The sequence below is a fragment of the Amblyomma mixtum genome, chromosome 3 (assembly GCF_055824585.1).
Source record: "Amblyomma mixtum isolate Tamu chromosome 3, ASM5582458v1, whole genome shotgun sequence".
Classification (NCBI taxonomy): domain Eukaryota; kingdom Metazoa; phylum Arthropoda; class Arachnida; order Ixodida; family Ixodidae; genus Amblyomma; species Amblyomma mixtum.
In genome coordinates this window covers 11,587,037-11,607,774 of record NC_143014.1, presented here as the reverse complement: position 1 = coordinate 11,607,774, position 20,738 = coordinate 11,587,037, and the positions used below count along the sequence as shown (strand labels likewise).

Genomic DNA, 20,738 nt, shown 5'->3' with positions numbered 1-20,738 from the left:
TAATCTTCATGGCAACAAACTTGAAGAGGTGCTAAAATTTCTTTATTATTTTAACTGAACATGAACAAAAACATCAAAATACAGCACTAAAGGGTAGTGTTATGAAGACTTGGCTTGACAGTCAGCCAGTGTACCAATGCAAAACGCTGTTTACTGCTGTTCGTACCCTACCTTGGCATCAACTCTACATGGCATCAAAAGATGGATGGGGCACCTCTGCTGTCAACATGTGATGGTAGCAAGAAGACAAGCATGCTTACCAGCAATAACGCATGTCACGAATCAGGTCCTTAATACCATCTATGAGAATCGAAACATTCTCAAAGCGCATCCCTCGGCTGCAAAAGAAAGTGCACCGTTAAGAGCTTGTCGCAAAGTGGTGGCAGTTGCCGCCTACCAATATTCGTGGAAGTCGAAGCTGACGTAGGTCAGTTGAGGGCAGTCCAGGTGCAGAACATGATTCAGGTATGCATCTGCCAGCAGCTTCTCCTTCCCCGTCTGCTCCACCAGGCTGACTATGACCTGGCTGCCGTACAGCGCCACCTGTTCGGCAAAGTGCTTGGCAAAGGCCTGCTTGGTCTCTGCCTCATCTGCACAGCCCAAAACCCAGAAAGACTCATTTTTTGCCTATGCCACCAACAATAACATGCACACTAATATGAGCAAGTGCAACAAGGAACTACCAAGTGTCACTTTAAAATAGGCAAGAGGTCCCAATTGACTCATGCAAGAAATGAAGCATGTGGCACAATTACGCACATAACTCAAGCCTTTATTACAGGGATACAGACACGAAGCTCAGCCCACTGCAGCATAAGCGATCACATGGGCTCCTTCCTCCACCACCACGTGCCAGCAAGCACTCTATATTAAATTTTGCCTCATACTTTTTTTGCTGACAGTGATGCGCATGATGTAAGGAACTCCATGCTTACTCATTTCTATCACACACCTGTGTTTCAAGATGAAAAAAAAAAGTACAAAGAGCACTCAAATTTCATGCTTTGGTTAATACGCACATGAGGCTACCCAACTGCCTCCATACACAAGATTTTTAAAGCATCCTTTCGCACCCTCGTCAGAGTGCTCCGGTAACTTTCGACAGCGGTGGCGGCTGCATGCTCGGTGTTGGGCTGCTTGGCTACGCCAGTGTGCGAAAGCCCCCAAGGCAGCCTTTCTTTTCTTTTAACCTGGCAGCGCAGTGAATTCAGTGCGTCTTCACAACCGACATTTCCAAGCTTGCTCAAGTCCAGGCCCTGCTGATGGGACACTTGAAATGCTCGAAAGGCCTCTCGGTATCCACGACCATGGTAGCCAATATCAGTAATACTGATACAGCATTCTGAATATACCGGCTAGTGTGCCAATTGAGAGCCATGACTGCCAGTGGCTGCACCACACCGCCGCCCGCTCGACTCTCTGTTCGTCCACCCACTGCGACTTCCTAGCAAAAGATGCAGTTTTGTTTTATTCTTTTATTTTTAGTGCACACCATAATAACCTACATATAATATATGCATCACAAACTGCGACTCTCCCCGTGGTGTCGCACAGGGTGATCCGATCATTACAGGGCCACCTTCCATTGGACGTTCTTGCCATGCGACAATGCGCTCATGCATACGGTGATGACGCCAGCGCTGGCTGGCAACGCACAGATAAGGTACTTGAGGTATTGTAGCACAATGAGTGGACAAACAGATAGACAGACAGATGGATAACTCTTTCCCTACCGCGCCCAGTGAGCAACGTTAGCCCAATAACGATGATTTCATGCCCCAATTTCAGAACCTTCTGCGTTGCTAATCACCACGCTGCAGATACAGCTTGTAGGCAAGGAACCAAAGTTTTGTTTCCGATGTAGTTTTCTTTTGTCCCGCGAGGGGGCACTTTCTAATGCACTGCGAAGAAATTAGGACGCGGACCTGCGCTCACTGCCCGCCATGTTGCCCGCATTAGCCTTCCGCGTTACTTACAGGCACGATGCGAATCTAGCTTGTAGCCGGAGAACTCAAGTTTTGTTTCCGATATAGTTTTTTTTTTTCCCCTATAAAACGGCATTTTTTGAACGTGCTCCGAAGATGCGGTACCATCAAAGTCGCTTGGCAGCCTCCACATGCGCGCCACGCGCACTAAAACATAGCAAATCTCAGGACTAAATCTCAGTCTGCGAGTGATTTAATCGACGACCTGTGCAACAACGAGCCTGAAAATGGTGCTAGGCGCTGAAGATGATTGAGTTTTCACATCGGTGATGATGGAAACCAGCCTGAAACACAGGCGGCCACGCTCCGATGCACAACTGTAGGGTTTCCAGTTATTGTTTTGTAGCATGAACACTATTCAAGATACAAATGATTTTTTTTTTGCAGATAGTGGCCAATAGAGTAACAAACATTTTGCATATTTCAGAAAATTTTTAACATTTTCTTTTTTAAATACAAGCGTGTCTTTGGAAGTTCTGTTCAATTTTTTCCTAAAATCTCGTTTTTAGCAAATAAAATTTTCTGATGCAACATGCAATTTGTTGTTTAAACTTATATGAATAGAAAGCACCTTTATTCAGCTCTGTTTTTGGGTATTGAAATAAATATTGAATGCAAAAGTTTTAACAGAAAAAAAAAATGTACTGAAACCTTCACAAAATGGCCATTTCCCCCATGGTACGGAAAGAGTTAAATCAGGTAGCTGGTCTTTAACTTTAGCTACCAATCAGACAACCTTCACTTCTATCCATTTAAAACCCATTTTTCCTCCACTACAGCTTTCAATAAATTTCAACTTTAGGATGAAGCTCCTCTTTACAGGAAAGTGTTGACTCCCCCTCTCCATAACGTGTCTATCTCGTGGTACTTGACCCACTACCAAGAAATAGTCCTGGCTTTGAACAACAAAGCGCTTAACCAGATTCAAAATATGATGACACTCCACTCCCTATACCCCTTCTGACAAGATAGGTTCCCACCTCTGTCAAGGCATGGGGGAGGACGATACTTGTAGCCAGGCTGGCTCCAGAAGACAGGCACCGACCCACGCACTTGCACAAACGACACCACATGGGCTCCATGCTCAAAAATCTGCTCCGTCTCCACATAGTTGGCACACTGGCCCATCTCGTCCACACCCCGCCGCTTGTAGCGAGTTCCTGCCCGGTAGCGACTCCTGCGCGACACCAGGCTCATGGTGAACTCCCTGGCTGGGGGGGCCACACTGTGCACATCAAACCAGGCGCCCGAACTGTCCTGGCCAAGAGCAGCTTCAGGCTGGCCGTCGTCCATGGGGTCCAGCTGGCAGCGCTCCACTTGCACAAAGCCTTGAATAATGGGCAAGACCCAGTGCTCGCCACCCTGCAGCAGATAAAGCTCATCACCCACTTCCTCCCGAGCTCTATTATCGAGGATGAAAACTTCTCCTAGACAGCATTACAGATACTCTTATGCTGCCTAAACGAGGTCATGTGAAGACCTACAAAGCAAGAAACAACATAATAGCCTTGTGTTGTGCTGCTGTAGTGCGTTGCCCATGCTGCTTCATACAAACAGACACTGTGGTGCACGACACACGTAGTGCAAGAAAGGTGTCCTACACATGAGTGGTACTCATGCATCTCAATACATGACCCCTGGATAAGCACTACACAAATAATCTGGCCACAATAGTAAAGCACAGATGCAAAGTAGCAATGACAGTCTGCAGTGTCCTGCTGATTACTGCCATCAATGCCATTAATGGCGTATTTCTGCCCCGCAGAGTCCTTGCCATGGTTCTGGCCTTGCGTTTGAGTCAAGCGCCTGAAAAAGCTTTTTATTTGGAGAAGTTCACACTTTGTCTAAGACAGTGAAATTCAAACTATAACTTCAGTGCAGGAAACATTGTGTCGACAGACTTTGACATGCCGAACCTTCACAACACTAAAACACTATATACGCAAGAGACGAGCGCATTACTGGGCTAACGTGGGCTACCAATGTCCAGTGTAAAGTTTATGGAGTAATTGAACTCGTTCCAGCTCATACTTCAGCCATTATAATCGCCCAGTCAAAAAGGTACTGATATTTACATTTGAAAAAGTCATCTGTCTTAAAACAGAAAATAATAATTTCTGTGGGGAATCAGCAGTCATAAATTCAATAAGAGACAATAAAGAAATACAATACCAGAAAAATACTCCTATAGCTAAACAATAAAATAACATTACAAAATTAAAGTTAGGAACAACAGAATACCACTGGGACCTGGGACCACTGCTTCACCAGAGAAGTTGCTCTGCCAACTGAGCTAACCGGGACGGCAAGCTTATGGTAGGATGAGAGCGAATAGATCAATAACTCGAAGTGGGAACAGTGTTGGTCAAATGTTTAGGGGAATGCCCCAAGGTGGAGTAGATTTGTAATAAGGGAGTAATTATTCATTGACATCCACCCGAGCACAGCCATACGGCTACAAAGGAAAGCTATACAGCTTTCTCAGAAACCTGGGACCACTGCTTCACCAGAGAAGTTGCTCTGCCAACTGAGCTAACCGGGACGGCAAGCTTATGGTAGGACGAGAGCGAATAGATCAATAACTCAAAGTGGGAACAGTGTTGGTCAAATGTTTAGGGGAATGCCCCAAGGTGGAGTAGATTTGTAATAAGGGAGTAATTATTCATTGACATCCACCCGAGCACAGCCATACGGCTACAAAGGAAAGCTATACAGCTTTCTCAGAAACCTGGGACCACTGCTTCACCAGAGAAGTTGCTCTGCCAACTGAGCTAACCGGGACGGCAAGCTTATGGTAGGACGAGAGCGAATAGATCAATAACTCAAAGTGGGAACAGTGTTGGTCAAATGTTTAGGGGAATGCCCCAAGGTGGAGTAGATTTGTAATAAGGGAGTAATTATTCATTGACATCCACCCGAGCACAGCCATACGGCTACAAAGGAAAGCTATACAGCTTTCTCAGAAACCTGGGACCACTGCTTCACCAGAGAAGTTGCTCTGCCAACTGAGCTAACCGGGACGGCAAGCTTATGGTAGGACGAGAGCGAATAGATCAATAACTCGAAGTGGGAACAGTGTTGGTCAAATGTTTAGGGGAATGCCCCAAGGTGGAGTAGATTTGTAATAAGGGAGTAATTACTCATTGACATCCACCCGAGCGCAGCCATATGGCTACAAAGGAAGGCTATACAGCTTTCTCAGAAACCTGGGACCACTGCTTCACCGGAGCAGTCGCTTTACCAACCGCTCTGGTGGATGTCCTGAAGGTCACCGGATTCGATGACAAACATTAACCTAATATTCAACACACTTTTGAAAAATATTGCGAGGCAACTCATGAGTGCTATGAGTCTGTAACTACCAGGAGAGGTTGGTGGCTTTCCAGGTTGCAGGAATTGCACAATAACAGCTTTTTTCCATGCCTCCGGTAATTTTCCCAATTTCCACATTTTGTAAGAAAAGAATAGTAGCGCAACTGAGACGAACACAAGAGAGGACCACACAGGACTAGCGCTAAACTTCATCTAACTTTATTCACTAACAGCGCAGCAAATATAATATAAGCAAATATCCTTATATTTGCTGCGCTGTTAGTGAATAAAGTTAGATGAAGTTTAGCGCTAGTCCTGTGTGGTCCTCTCTTGTGTTCGTCTTGGTTGCGCTACTGTTCTTTTCTTACAATATGCACCATCTAGCCCAACAAAAAGTTCTTCTATTCCACATTTTGTTGAAAAATTGCATGAGGGCCTCTATGGCAGCTTCGGAAAGGTGGGCCAGCATTACGTAATGTATTTTATCGGGGCCAGGCGCCGTCTGTTTACCGGCCGACAGTACTTTATGTATTTGTTGAAGTGTAACTAAGTTGTTCTAAGGCTCATATGAACTGCCACTTGTCAGAAGGCGTTGTTTTTCAGCTGTATTTTTGTACTTTAAAAATTAGTAAGTGTAGTGCAAGGAACTAGAGACTGTAGAGAAATGCTCCACTAGAATGTCTGGCTGTTCATCAATATTTGTTTGTGTACCTGGGGCAGTGAGAAAAGGGACTGTGAAGGCGGAGTAGCTGCTTTTAATAAATACGCTTTTATTTTTATTTACTTATTTTTTATTTACTGTGACGATTCTGCCGCTTTCAGTTGTAAGAAGAGCATCAGTTTGTTGACAAGAATAATTCTTGTTCTAACATCCAGACGGCGTCACTGTGCTGAGCTTATCGCTGCGTCTCCGTTTTGCATATGCTAAACAAAAAATCAGGATGTGACAAATGGTGTAACAAGGTGCAAAGTACTTGCGTTTAGCATATGTAAGCGTGCATACGCTTATGATACACAGACAACGTCGATTTAGGCTGTTTTCTAACCATATCTGTGCATGTAGCGAGCAGAGGAGTTGTGGAGGAACACATTTAACGTGTTCTCCCAATTGCCTGAGGAGGTGGCTACCTTCCATAGCGCTGCAAGGACCTAATGAGATGGAGTACAGATGGCGCAGCTTGTCCTGGAGAACAGTCTTGAATTTTTGGCGGCAGGTCCAAAACGTAGGTAATATGTGGCCTATGGTTGGTACCCATGGGCCCTGGCGCAGTCAGGAAAGAGTTAGGTAGCTTCGAATTATTGGGAGTCAACTATATAGAGTTTCCACAAAGCACTTCATACGCAATGCAGTGATCCGGAAATGAACTTTTTTAAGAGCATGTAGCATAAAACGTTTACACAAAAAAAAACAACTGCACTATGATCTAAAGTAAATTAAGAACATGCGAGATGAACGCTCTGAAATGCTAAGTGCCAAGTTCTACAGTCATCGTCATCATCATCATCCTGACTAACGTCCACTGCAGGGCAGAGGCCTTTCCCATGTCTCTCCAAATTAACCCTGCCCTTTGCCAGCTGCGGCCACTGTATCCCCGCGAACTTCTTAATCTCATCCGCCCACCTAACTTTCTGCCGCCCCCTGCTATGCTTGCTTCACTTGGAATCCACTCCGTTACCCTTAAGGACCAGCGGTTATCTTGTCTTTGCATTACATGCCCTGCCCAAACTCATTTCTTCCTCTTGATTTCAACTAGGATGTCATTAACCCACGTGTGTTCCCTCACCCACTCCGCCCGCTTCCGATCTCTTAACATTAGACCTCTCATTTTCCTTTCCATAGCTCGCTGCATTGTTCTTAACTTTAAAGGACTAAAGACACCAAATTTTTGCTTCCGTGTTTTCTTCTTTTATACGACGCACTAGACATTGGTATACACGGAGCACCCCGAGGTATCCGCCTACAACCACAAAACAATTTATACTTCAATTTCTTTTTCATAAACCGAACGATGGCTGTGACGTGTAGTTGATGTTTAGGTCACGTGAGGCACAAAGAAACGGCAATATAACTGCTGACACGTTGTTGCTTGCAATTCTAGCTACTGATGCAGGCTGGTTTATATGCTGTAATGAATTAAAGCTATGTATCAGCATTTATATTACTGTTTTTTTGTGCGTCACATGACCTAATCATCAACTACACGTCACAGCCATTTCGGTTCATAAAACAGAAACCGAAACAGCATGAAAAGAGAAATTCAATTATATATTATTCAGCTGTCGTAGGCGAAAACCACGTGATGATCTATCTATTCTAATGTATAGAGCATCAATTGAAAGAAGAAAACATGCAATAAAATAAGGTGCTATAGTCCTTTAAGCTGAACCCTCTTTGTTAGCCTCCATGTCCCATAGGTGAGTACCGGTACGATACAGCTGTTGTGTACTTTTCTCTTGAGGGATAATGATAAACTCTCATTCATGATCTGAGAGAACCTGCCATATGCGCTCCACCCCATTCTTATCCCTCTAGTTCTTTCCCTCTCACGATCCGGATCAGCAGTCACTACCTGTCCTAAGTAAACACATTCTCTTACTACTTCCAGCACCTCGCTACCAAGTGCGAACTGCTGTTCCCTTGCTAGACTGTTGAACATTACTTTGGTTTTCTGCATGTTAATTTTTAGCCCCACTATTCTGTTCTGCCTGTCTAACTCATTGATCATGCTTTGCAGTTGATGTCCTTAGTAGCTCAGCAACGCAATGTCATCAGCAAATAGCAAATTACTCAGGTATTCTCCATTAACTCTTATCCCCAACTGTTCCCATTCCAGTCCCCGGAATAAGTCCTGTTAGCAGGCGGTGAATAGCATTGGCGAGACCATGTCTCCCTGCCTGACACCTTTCCGTATTGGAGTTTTATTGCTGACTTTATGGAGGACTATGGTAGCTGTGCAATTATTATAAATATCTTCCAATATTTTCACATAACACTCTTCCACACCCTGATTCCGCAACGCCTTCATGACAGCGGAGGTTTCAACTGAGACAAATGTTTTCTCGTAATCAATGAAGGCTATATATAGGGGTTGGTTATATTCTGCGCATTTCTCTGTAACCTGACTGATAGTGTGAATACGGTCTATTGTCGAGTATCTTTTACGAAGGCCTGCTTGATTGAAGTCTAAGGTTGTCCAGACTCCATTAGCGACTACCTTAGTAAATACCTTGTAGGCAACGGACAGTAAGCTGATCGGTCTGTAATTCTTCAAGTCCTTGACGTCTCCTTTCTTATGAATTAAAAAAATGTTAGTGTTCTTCCAAGCTCCTGGTACACTCGAGGTGACAAGGCATTGCGTACACAGGGTGGCAAGTTTTTCTAGCACAATCTCTCCTCCGTCCTTCAACAAATCTGCTGTTACCTGATCCTCACCAGCTGCTTTCCCCCTTTGCATTTCTCGTAAGACCTTCTTTACTTCCTCCTTTGTTACCGGAGGGATGTCCCATTGCTGTTCTCGACTGCCTCTCTCAGTAACTTGACGATTACATTTGCTACTATATAGATTTGTGTAAAATTCTTCGGCTACTTTAACTATCTTATCCATATTGCTAATGACATTGCCCTCTTTGTCTCTTAGCGTATGCATCTGGTTTGTACCTATGCCCAGTTTTCTCTTCACTGCTTTTAGGCTACCTCCGTTCTCTAGAGCATGCTCGATTTTCTCCATGTTAAACTTTCTTACGTCGGCTACCTTGCGCTTGTTTATTAACTTCAACAGCTCTGCTAGTTCTATCCTGTCTGTGGAGTTAGACGTCCTCATGCTTTGGCGTTTCTTTATCAGATCTTTTAGTCTCCTGAGATAGGTTTCCGGTGTCCTGTCGAACCATCCTACCACCTACTTCTGCGGCACACTCTGTAACGATAGCTGTGATTTTACTGTTCATTGTTTCAACATTACGGTCGTATTCTTCACTTAAAGCAGGAAATCTGTTCTGCAGTGACATTCTGAATTCCTCTACCTTCCCTCTTAATGTTAACTCATTAACAGCCTTCCACTTCACTAGTTTCCTCCGTTCCCTCTTCAAATCTAAGCTAATTTGAGACCTTACCATTCTGTGGTCGCTACAACGGACCTTTCCGAGCACCTCCACATCCTCTACGATGCCAGGTTGAGCGCACAGTATGAAGTCTATTTCATTTCTAGTCTCACCATTGGGGCTCTTCCACGTCCACTTCTTGTTTGCTCGTTTGACGAAGAAGATATTCATGATCTGTAAATTATTTCTATCTGCGAACTGTACTAATAACTTTCCCCTACTATTCCTAGAACCTATGCCATAGGCACCTACCGCCTAGTCTCCAGCCTGCTTTTTACCTACCTTCGCCTTAAAGTCGCCCATCAGTACAGGGTACTGTGATTTGACTTTGGTCATTGCTGATTCCACACCTTCATAGAAGTTTTCAACTATCTGGTCATCATGGCTTGATGTAGGCGCATAGGCCTGCACCACCTTCAGCTTGTACCTCTTATTAAGCCTAAGAACGATAGCTGCCACCCTCTCGTTAATACTATAAAACTCCTCGATGCTGCCAGCTACATCCTGATTGATGAGTAATCCCACACCTAATCTGTCTGCTAATCCACGGTAACACAGTACGTGCCCGCGCTTTAGTACTGTATACGCCTCATCTGTCCTCCTAACTTCACTAAGCCCAATGACATCCCATTTAATACCGGCTAGTTCCTCCAACAGCACTGCTAAGCTAGCCTCACTGGATAAGGTTCCTGTGTGAAACGTTGCCAGGCTCAATTTCCAATGGCGGCCTGTCCGGAGCCAGAGATTCTTGGCACCCTCCGCTGTGTCACAGGTCTGACCGCCGCCTTGGTGAGTTGCTCCGGAGCTGCTGGGGGCCGAGGGTTAATTGGTTTGTTCATAGAAGGTTGCGGCCAACTACTACACCAGGGTGGCCAAATCCTGTTCTGGTGAGGGAGTGCGTTGTCGGTTCTCATCCCCGAGATCAGGCCGCACTCCAGGCCTGATTATGCAATTTCATCGACATGCGGAGTTGTTTTTTTTAAACCCGGTGGAGAATTGCGTGGCACTGGAATTCGAACCCCGGTCCTATTGCACGCGAGACAGATGCTCTACCTCTATGCCATCGCTGCACCTCTTCTCATAATTGATGAACGCTATATATAGTGGTTGGCTATATTCTGCGCATTTTTCTGTAACCTGATTGATAGTGTGAATACGGTCCATTGTCGAGTATCTTTTACGAAAGCGAGCCTGATCATGTGGATGATTGAAGTTTAAGGTTGTCCTGATTCTATTTGTGATTACCTTAGAAAATACCTTGTAGGTAACTGACAGTAAGCTGATCGGTCTGTAATTTTTCAAATTACAGATTGGGCACGGCAGCACTACCAGGATGCAGAGCAATAACCCGTTCCTCTATATCGTGCAGATCGTCGTCGGTGTACTGCTTCCAGTCAACACCCCCAGCCATGAAGGACCCGTGAAGGTTACAGCACAATCAGCCGGAACCACCAGCTTCCACGTGCAGGATCTGCCAACGCTGACAGCACAAGATCACCCGTTCCAGCGGCCAACAGTCACAAGTGTGTTCATCAGAGCACATGACCTGCTGCAAGCACCACCACACTGGGATATACATACACGCTACGAAGAATCTGCTAGTATTGGGCACGGCAGCACTACCAGGATGCGGAGCAATAACCCGTTCCTCTATATCGTGCAGATCGTCGTCGGTGTACTGCTTCTAGTCAACACCCCCAGCCATGAAGGACCCGTGAGGGTTACAGCACAATCAGCCGGAACCACCAGCTTCCACGTGCGGGATCTGCCAACGCTGACAGCACAAGATCACCCGTTCCAGCGGCCAACAGTCAAAAGTGTGTTCATCGGAGCACATGACCTGCTGCAAGCGCCACCACACTGGGATATACATACACGCTACGAAGAACCTGCTAGTATTGGGCACGGCAGCACTACCAGGATGCGGAGCAATAACCCGTTCCTCTATATCGTGCAGATCATCGTCGGTGTACTGCTTCCAGTCAACACCCCAAGCCATGAAGGACCCGTGAAGGTTACAGCACAATCAGCCGGAACCACCAGCTTCCACGTGCAGGATCTGCCAACGCTGACAGCACAAGATCACCCGTTCCAGCGGCCAACAGTCACAAGTGTGTTCATCGGAGCACATGACCTGCTGCAAGCGCCACCACACTGGGATATACATACACGCTACGAAGAACCTGCTAGTATTGGGCACGGCAGCACTACCAGGATGCGGAGCAATAACCCGTTCCTCTATATCGTGCAGATCGTCGTCGGTGTACTGCTTCCAGTCAACACCCCCAGCCATGAAGGACCCGTGAAGGTTACAGCACAATCAGCCGGAACCACCAGCTTCCACGTGCGGGATCTGCCAACGCTGACAGCACAAGATCACCCGTTCCAGCGGCCAACAGTCACAAGTGTGTTCATCGGAGCACATGACCTGCTGCAAGCGCCACCACACTGGGATATACATACACGCTACGAAGAATCTGCTAGTATTGGGCACGGCAGCACTACCAGGATGCGGAGCAATAACCCGTTCCTCTATATCGTGCAGATCGTCGTCGGTGTACTGCTTCCAGTCAACACCCCCAGCCATGAAGGACCCGTGAGGGTTACAGCACAATCAGCCGGAACCACCAGCTTCCACGTGCGGGATCTGCCAACGCTGACAGCACAAGATCACCCGTTCCAGCGGCCAACAGTCACAAGTGTGTTCATCGGAGCACATGACCTGCTGCAAGCGCCACCACACTGGGATATACATACGCGCTACGAAGAACCTGCTAGTATTGGGCACGGCAGCACTACCAGGATGCGGAGCAATAACCCGTTCCTCTATATCGTGCAGGTGAGAAAACTGTTTGGTAAATATGTCCGCTCAAGTGACCTCTTTTTGTTTGTGCTGCCGCAGCAATTGTCTTGTATAACTGTTGTACTGCGCAAGTTGTTGCTCCTAAGCGGAGATGTTGAAACCAACCCAGGCCCGGACCTAGCCCAAATTGCCAAACAACTCAAAGATATCGCTAGCGACATAAAAGACATAAAGGAAGTACGCCTCGTTGATATAGACAAGAAGCCTGATGCCTTATTATCACAGCTTGAAAAGAAACTCGCCACCTGCCAGAACAAAATTTCACGCATGGATCGCGTAATTGAAACAGTGGAAAAAAGAAAATCGATGAGCTGGAAAACCGCAGCAGACGGTCCAACTTAATCATATACGGGGGAGGAGGAGGAAACTAATGAAGAAAGAGTGAACACAATTACAGTGCAAGACAGCCTCGAACTAGAAGCTGTCGCCATCGAGCGAATTCACAGGCTAGGTAGACAAGAAAAAAACAAGACTAGGCCAGTTATTATGAAGTTGCTAGATTCGAGACAAAAAACACTAATATTGAAAAATGGCTTCAAACTAAAAGACACAGAATACGCTATCGGTGAAGATTTTTCTGCCAGAGTTCGAGATGTTAGAAAGAAACTGTGGGCGAGCGCCAAACAAGAACGAGAACGTAAAGAAAAGGTTGCGCTAGCCTTTGACAAGTTGATCATAAATAGCGCGTTTATATTTGGGACAAAGAAAAAAATAGCAGAGTTCCTATGCAAAAAAAGGACACAGAATTCAGCCCTCGAGTGACTCGTCAGAAAACTCAGTCAAAGACTTGTACATCATAAATATAAATGCAAGAAGCATAGTGAACAAAACACAGTCACTTGAAAGCCTCTTACTTTGTCATGAACCAGACGTAATTGGAATCACCGAAACATGGCTTTCACCTGAAATTTCAAATCACGAAATCGCTCCAACGAACTATTCCGTCATCAGAAAAGACCGTGGTTCACGAGGAGGGGGCGTGGCAATACTGATTAAGAAGCAGCTACCTTTCGTTATTCTCCCTGAAGTTCCTTGCGCGGAAGCTGTTTTCTGCAAGATAATTTGTAAAGATACAGACATAGTTACTGGCTGCATTTACGAAAGTCCTTCTACTGGACATGAAGCCATCACTACAATTCAGGAAGTCCTTCAGAACCATGCCCGAAATTCACGGATTATTATCATGGGTGATTTCAACCTCCCCGACATAAACTGGACAACAATGCACTATACATCAAGAGCTTCAGAGGCCCTCATCGATTTAATGTTCAATTTTAATCTTCATCAAATCATTTCAACAGCCACACGTGCCCACGGAACAATTGGTAATATCCTAGATTTGATACTAATCAGTGCTCACTTTCCTGAAAACCGAGCTCAGGTTGACGTCATAGAAGGCATCTCGGACCACAGTATACCTACCTGCCGATTACCATTACAGAGCAATATAGTATATCAGAAAAGCATGCAGATCGTAACTAATTTTGATAAAGCAGACGACACTAGCATTGCAACACATCTTGCGCACGAATTCGAATCATTTTTCGACATTGCTTCGCGTGAGACCACCGATGTGAACACCTTGTGGGAACAGTTTAGAAATACGGTAACTTATTGTGTAGGTGCATTCGTTCCAAGATAAGTAAAACGGCCTAAGAAAACCAACCCGTGGATCACAAGGGACGCAATTCACGCACAACGGCAAGTCAAGCGACTCCGTAGATAAATTACAGAAAAGGGGCGAAATGCTACCAAATCATTAAAACTAACCAGTGCAGTCGCAAGGCTAAAAGAAATATCAAGGCATGCAAAGGAACAGTACTTTAACGTGACCTTCCCTACACTTCTTAGGAATAATCCCCATAGATTCTGGAAATATTTTCGCAAAGACAATACCGCCACATCCAACCTGTCCATGGAGGAAAAACAGATGAAAGCTAACATGCACAACGATTTCTTTAAATCTGTTTTTACAAAAGATAACGGCATTCTCCCTAACAGTTTCTGCACATCTACGCCATGTATCGGTCCTCTCCACATAACAGATGATGGTGTTCTTAACCTTCTGCTAAACCTAGACAAAGAAAACAAGTGGTCCAGACGACATCCCAAATCAGTTCCTTAAACGATATGCAGAATGGTGCAGTAAATATCTCGGTATCATTTTTCGTAAGTCTTTATCAACTTCGAAGCTACCCGACGACTGGAAAAAAGCAAACGTTCTACCCATTCATAAATCCGGAGATACAAACTCACCCTCCAACTATCGACCCATTTCACTTACCAGTACGTCGTGCAAAATCATGGAGCATACTGTAGCAAAACACTTAAAGCACTTTCTGGAGACCGAAAACTTATTATCACCCCATCAACATGGCTTTCGTCGTGGCTTATCAACTGTCACCCAACTAACAGAAGTTGTGCATGACCTAGCCCTTAGTATTGACGAGTGCAGTCAAACAGATATAATACTACTAGATTTCTCTAAAGCATTTGACAGTGTCAGCCACAACAAACTAAAATCAAAACTACGCATCATAATTGGAGATAGCCAAGTGTTACACTGGATCACGGATTTTTTGACGAACCGCTCACAATTTGTAACTTTCGAACAAGTTCAATCAAGACCAGTTCCCGTTACATCAGGAGTCCTGCAGGGATCTGTTCTAGGACCAGTGTTGTTTTTAGTTTTCATCAATGATATTACCAACAATATTAACTGTAACATAAAACTTTTCGCTGATGATTGCATTCTGTACAAAACGATAAAAAATCCTGAAGACTACCTCATGCTAAGCAGCTCTCTTAACAAAATTGTTGAATGGTGTAACACCTGGCAGATGAATTTAAACAATAAAAAATCCGTTTGCAAGACAGTCACCAGGAAAAAACAGCCATATAACTATGACTACAGTATCAATGATTCAACGCTTTCAAGGGTCTCTGAACATAAATACCTAGGGTTAACTTTAACTTCCGACCTAAGATGGGATGCGCATATCGCCAATGTTACCTTTGCTGCCTTGCGAAAGCTGTTCTTCCTTAGAAGATGCTTACGTTTGGCCCCTCAAAATACCAAGCTTTTTGCCTACACTACCCTCGTAAGGCCAATCTTAGAATATGCAAGCACTGTTTGGTTCCCGCATTCTATCACTAACAGCACTCGGCTTGAGAGAGTGCAACGAAAAGCTTTAAGATTCACTCATAACAAATACAAACACTCTGACTCCCCTACCGATCTTGCAGCATCATCTGGCCTTCCATCACTATTATCTAGGGCAAAAGAATCCCGCTTGAAGTTTTTATATCAGTTATTACACAACACCTACAGTATAGATGTGTCTAAATATGCATCCTTCTCACAGTCACGGCACAAGCATGCGCACACGCTGACTGAATACTCATGCCGAACGAACACATCAAGCATTCTTTCTTTGCTTTAGCCATCAGCGAATGGAATCAGCTCGATCCATCGATTACCATGTCGGACTACCTATCTTCCTTCACCTCAAGATTAGTAGAATGCAACAAAAATCAGTAAAGTACCAATAGTCCTGCATTTTACCAGATGACTGCCCAACAGCTACTTATTGACATTTCTTGACATGTTATTTTTAAGGATGATTGCATGCCTATTGCCACCCGTTACCTTCTTTTTCGCTTTCTTCTAGTTTCTATTGTAAAATACTTCTAATACTAGCATGTTTGCTGGAATGAACGACTCCTGCTGTACTTCATTTCTTTTTGTTTCAGTTCTGAATCTTCAAGGTATTTCTTTGCTAACCTGCCTACTAGTAGTTATGTAACACTTATGTAAGAGTTCTCATTTTTGTTGATCTGCTTGTAATTTATCTGTACTGTACTGAACTCTATATTGTACTGATTGCCCACTTGCTACGGTCTCTTACTGAGACTGGCAGTATTGTAAATAAATAATAAATAAAAATCCTTAACTTCTCCTTTCTTATGAATTAAGATAATGTCAGCGTTCTTCCAAGCTTCTGGCATGCTCGTGGCCATAAGGCATTGCGTATACAGGGTAGCTAGTTTTTGTAGCACGATCTCCCCTCCGTCCTTCAAGAGATCTGCTGTTACCTGATCCTCACCAGCTGCTTTCCCCCTTTACATTGCTCCTAAGGCTTTCTTTACTTGCTCTTTTGTTACTGGCGGGATGTCCAATTGCCATGCGCTACTGCCTCTCTCATTAACGTTCTGATTACATTGGCTACTGTATAGATTTGTGTAGAACACTTTGGCTACTTTAACTATCTCATCCATATTGCTAATGACATTGCCCTCTTTGTCTCCTAGCACATACATCTGGTTTTTGCCAATGACAAACTTTCTCCTCACTGCTTTTAGGCTACCTCCGTCCTTTAGAGCACGCTCGATTTTCTCCATGTTAAACTTCCTCATGTCGGCTACCTTGCGCTTATTTTTTAACTTTGATAGCTGTGCCTATTATATTCTGTCCATAGGGTAAGATGCTTTCATGCTTTGGCGTTTCCTAATCAGATCTTTAGTCTCCTGAGATAGCTTGCTGGTATCCTGTCGAACAATCCTACTGCCTATTTCTACTGCACGCTCCATAATGACAGCTGTGAGATTATCGTCATTCTTTTAACAATAAGATAGTCTTCTTCACTTAAAGAACAAAATCTGTTCTGCAGCGACATTCTGAATTCCTCTACTTTCCCTCTTGACGCTAACTCGTTAATGGGCTTCCGCTTCACTAATTTTTTCCGTTCAGGGCCAAGCTAATACGAGACCTCCCCACTCTGTGGTCGCTACAACGCACCTTGCAGAGAGCCTCCACATCCTGCACGATGCCAAGTCTTTAGTCTCACCATTGGGGCTCTGTGCCCATAAATTATTTCTCTCTGCGAACTCTGCCAATAACTCTCCCCTGCTATTCCTGGAGGATATGCCTTAGTCGCCTGGACTCCGGCCTGCTTTTTGCCGACCTTCGCATTGAAGTCGCCCATTGTACCATATGCGCAGCCTAACGCAGCATCAAACAGGAACCTCACTCGTGGATATCGCTGCTCATACTTTCCCGCCACGCGCGTAGCTCAAGGTAAGGAACCCTGAGCACAAGGAGGCACAGGCCCAATGAAGCATTCCATCTCACGGCAGCACACACACTCCACAAAGTTTGAGTGAACTTCTCAGTGTCCACACCTACGCCTGAAACAACCACAAAGTTAGTGCGAAAAGAAAAAAAAAAGCTTAGTGGGTATAGCCGATCACTGGCGAGCGATGCATTCAGCTGGTGAGCGAGCGCATGCATTGTCACAGCTCCTAACATAGCTGCTGCCAGCCTATAAACGTTGCTTTCATGCACATTGCAGTCATATAAGGAAGAGGAAAACACCTATGGCTAGCTGGTGTTGCACAAGCCTTGATATTAGCATGTTCCCTCAGTGCATGCACCAAGACACTGGGCAGCACTACGATCTGCAAGGACGTCTGCTACAGAATTCACCAGGTCCCACTCGCGACAGTGGCTCCTAAACAGGTAGCTTGGCTTGCTGCCGACGACGCTTCGATATTCTTGATATCCGGCCACTTCAGAAGCCTCAGCCCTCCAAAGCATCACAAGCTCTGTAGGGCTGAGGTCGCTCAAGTGCAGGCCAGAGTTCTTTGTGAGAAGTTTTGTAGCTGGGATCGGGAATGGGATCCATCAAACCAGTTGTAATATTGGCGTAAACATAAACAAAGCGACGGCAGCAACGGCCGATAGATGCCTCTGTCTGGCTCCTTTCATTTTGGCTGCTGCTAGAATGCACAGCTCTCTCTGAACAGTCACGGAGTCTGCGTTTACGTCACTTTTTTCCTATTTCATTATCAGAGCCCAGAGTTTGAATCAGAGCAGCAGAAAAAACTTTTTCAACTTGGAATCCAAGTCTCTCAGCAATAAACGCATCTTTAGCTGCCTGACAAGCAACAACAAAGCCATGAAATGCCAAACTATCAGATTTTGCTAACAAAAGAAAGTTGACAGAGCTGTTCCCAATGTCTCTTAAATAATATGAATATCCACCCAGTTCCGTTTCTATATAATGACACATTACTTAATCAATATTTTAAAACCAAAAACTAGGGAAATAACTTCACTGCAATATTATCGAATGTGACAAGAAATACTAATAATTATGTAACATGCCATCATGAAATATGCCACCACAAACAACGGCACTGAATCAATGCACTTTGTGTTACCTCCATTACTAAATACATGTGGTCTATGAAAAAAAAAGAGGAAAATATCCTGCAAGTTTTGCAACTTTCACCAAGCATGCCATTTTTACGTTCCTATTGTCAGCTCTGTTATTTTGCATTCACCCACACTTCTATGCTGTCGTACTTGTTCATTTTTTACACTACCATGTCTTTATTTTCTTTGTATTGTTTCCAAAAGAGTTGATACCAATAGCATAGTTAAATATCTGCTCATTGTTATTACCGAAAGAACTGTTAATTAAGTTTTCTACAACATATAACAATTTCTTTATATTCTGTATTGAATCTGTTAAATCCAAAGTTGCTATTGCCAACTACACCTTTATATATTAATGGGCACACATGATTTGTCAGAGGGGCAACATTTTGTCTGCGCTCCCGACCTCTGCAATGATAAAATGAAATGAAATGAAAATGAAAGGAGTGCTACCCTTAGCAGGAAAAGGTTAATAGGTAACCTTCTTGCAGTTAGATGCGAAAAAGTCCACAAGGGCAAATGGTATTCCTACAGCCTTTCTTGAATGTATGCTGAAGCAATGGCCAAGTGGTTCGGAATATCCCCGTGCTAGAGGAAGACATCATTCTAGGCAAACATTATCTGGGGCTCCTGCATCAGACGACAAAAGGCAGGAAACTGAAGAGCATAGCAGCTGAGGGTAGGGTGGCATACCCTATGTACATGCACAACACCTATATAGTCAAACCTCGCTACAACGAAACCGACGGGATGCGCGAAAAACTTTGCTGAAGCGGTAATTCCGTAGCGGCGAAATCTGCACCAAAACACTGTCAGATTTGACTACACACAAACACCACTTAAAAGTCGGTCATCTTTGTTTGACTCCGTCCTTTGGACATGGAGTGCCGTGGTGCGCAGTCAGCAGCTGCACTGCAACGTCGTCATCGTGGGCGCCAATGAAATGACATCAAATGCGTCCAACACATCCAGTGCAAGAGGCGGGGCCAATGCATCTTGTGCGCCACTCTCAAAGTTCAATTATGGACTCATCATTTAATTCTTCATGGGCAATTACGTCCATACCAATGGCAATGTACATATTTGTCTACGCTGGCGTCCACTGCCACATTTCCGGCATCAAAAGGGGCTGTGCACGCTGCAGTAGCTTCTGCAAAACAGTCCTCATCCGCTGTTGAGTTGGCCATCACTTCAGCGTCAGGCTTAAAAAGGCAATTTTTGATCATGCTTCCGTTCACACATCATTTGTAGAGTCATGAATAAGTCCACTTTGATCAGCCATCTGGTGTCAATCATCGCTGAATCAACCGCTGCACTTTTCATGCTGTGAATAATGCCTTGGTCAAACCACTGGATCAAAGCTGTGCAGTTTGGCAGAAAAATCAAACTTGCATGTTTTCCAGCTCAACGCTACGAGCTGAGCCTTTATCAGAGCCGTCCAGAGAAGCAGTTGCCCACTTTTTGCTGTGCTTCCCTCCGGTTCTGGTTGGCCTTTCATATCCACAGAAGCAACGGCGATATTATTTGAGAGGCAACACTCATGCAATGTGTTCGACCGCATCAAGCACACATTCTCACCCTTGGCAGTGCTGCCAGTTTGCCCTGCTCCCCTTTCCCCACCCTCCTCCTCCTGTGGCCATGCACATCGCTTGTGCATTGTTCAGGTTATAGGAAACATATTAGCATATGATTGGGGCATGTCCTGAATTCACCACACTGGGCATTACAGCACCTGTTTTGTCTAGTGGCACACTACAGACAGAGGCACCACATGGAAACCAACATTTGCAACTGCTAATTAATCATTCTCACCTCCTTTTAACACCATCCTAGCCACTCAAGCTGATTCAGAAATCATAAATTAACAAGTGCTGAGCATAGGCGAGGTGGTTACAATCATTTTAGCAAAACACTAAAAGCCCTGACACTCCCAAGATACAGATGAAAGTAAAGTCAGGTACACCATAAAAGTGCCCCAAGCTAGGAGCACTCTGCTCTGATACTAGGCACGACAAAATGCCAAACCTCAGTTTCAGTCAGGTCCCGGAGCATTTCGCGGTTCCAGAAGAACCGGTCATCCAGCCTCTGCCAGCGAGGCGAGCCAGCCGGGGGTGGTGGCTGCTCCACCTGCCGCTGCAGGCTGTTGGTCAGGTCCCCCGTCGGAGAGAAGTAGAACGAGTCGGTGTCATTGAACATCTTGAGCAGTTCCTGCAGGGCGGGGACTCTCCTCACACCGTTCACTCGTCCAACGAGGAGAGAG

At 44.9% G+C, this 20,738-nt stretch overlaps 1 protein-coding gene across 8 annotated transcripts in view; it reads right to left on the bottom strand.

The window, feature by feature from the left end:
* The window catches only part of sp3 (phosphatidylinositide phosphatase spermathreecae), a 151,893-nt gene that overhangs the window by 114,462 nt on the left and 16,693 nt on the right, over window positions 1–20,738 (bottom strand). For 7 of the 8 annotated variants that reach the window (XM_089578130.1, XM_089578132.1, XM_089578135.1 and 4 more), the window contains 4 exons: window positions 20,504–20,686; window positions 2,966–3,347; window positions 398–590; window positions 261–338 (listed from right to left, as the gene is read on the bottom strand). In XM_089578130.1, coding sequence (XP_089434256.1) covers window positions 261–338; window positions 398–590; window positions 2,966–3,347; window positions 20,504–20,686 — 836 coding nt within the window. The remainder of the gene's footprint in view (window positions 1–260; window positions 339–397; window positions 591–2,965; window positions 3,348–20,503; window positions 20,687–20,738) is intronic. The other variant, XM_089578133.1, reaches the window with a different exon arrangement.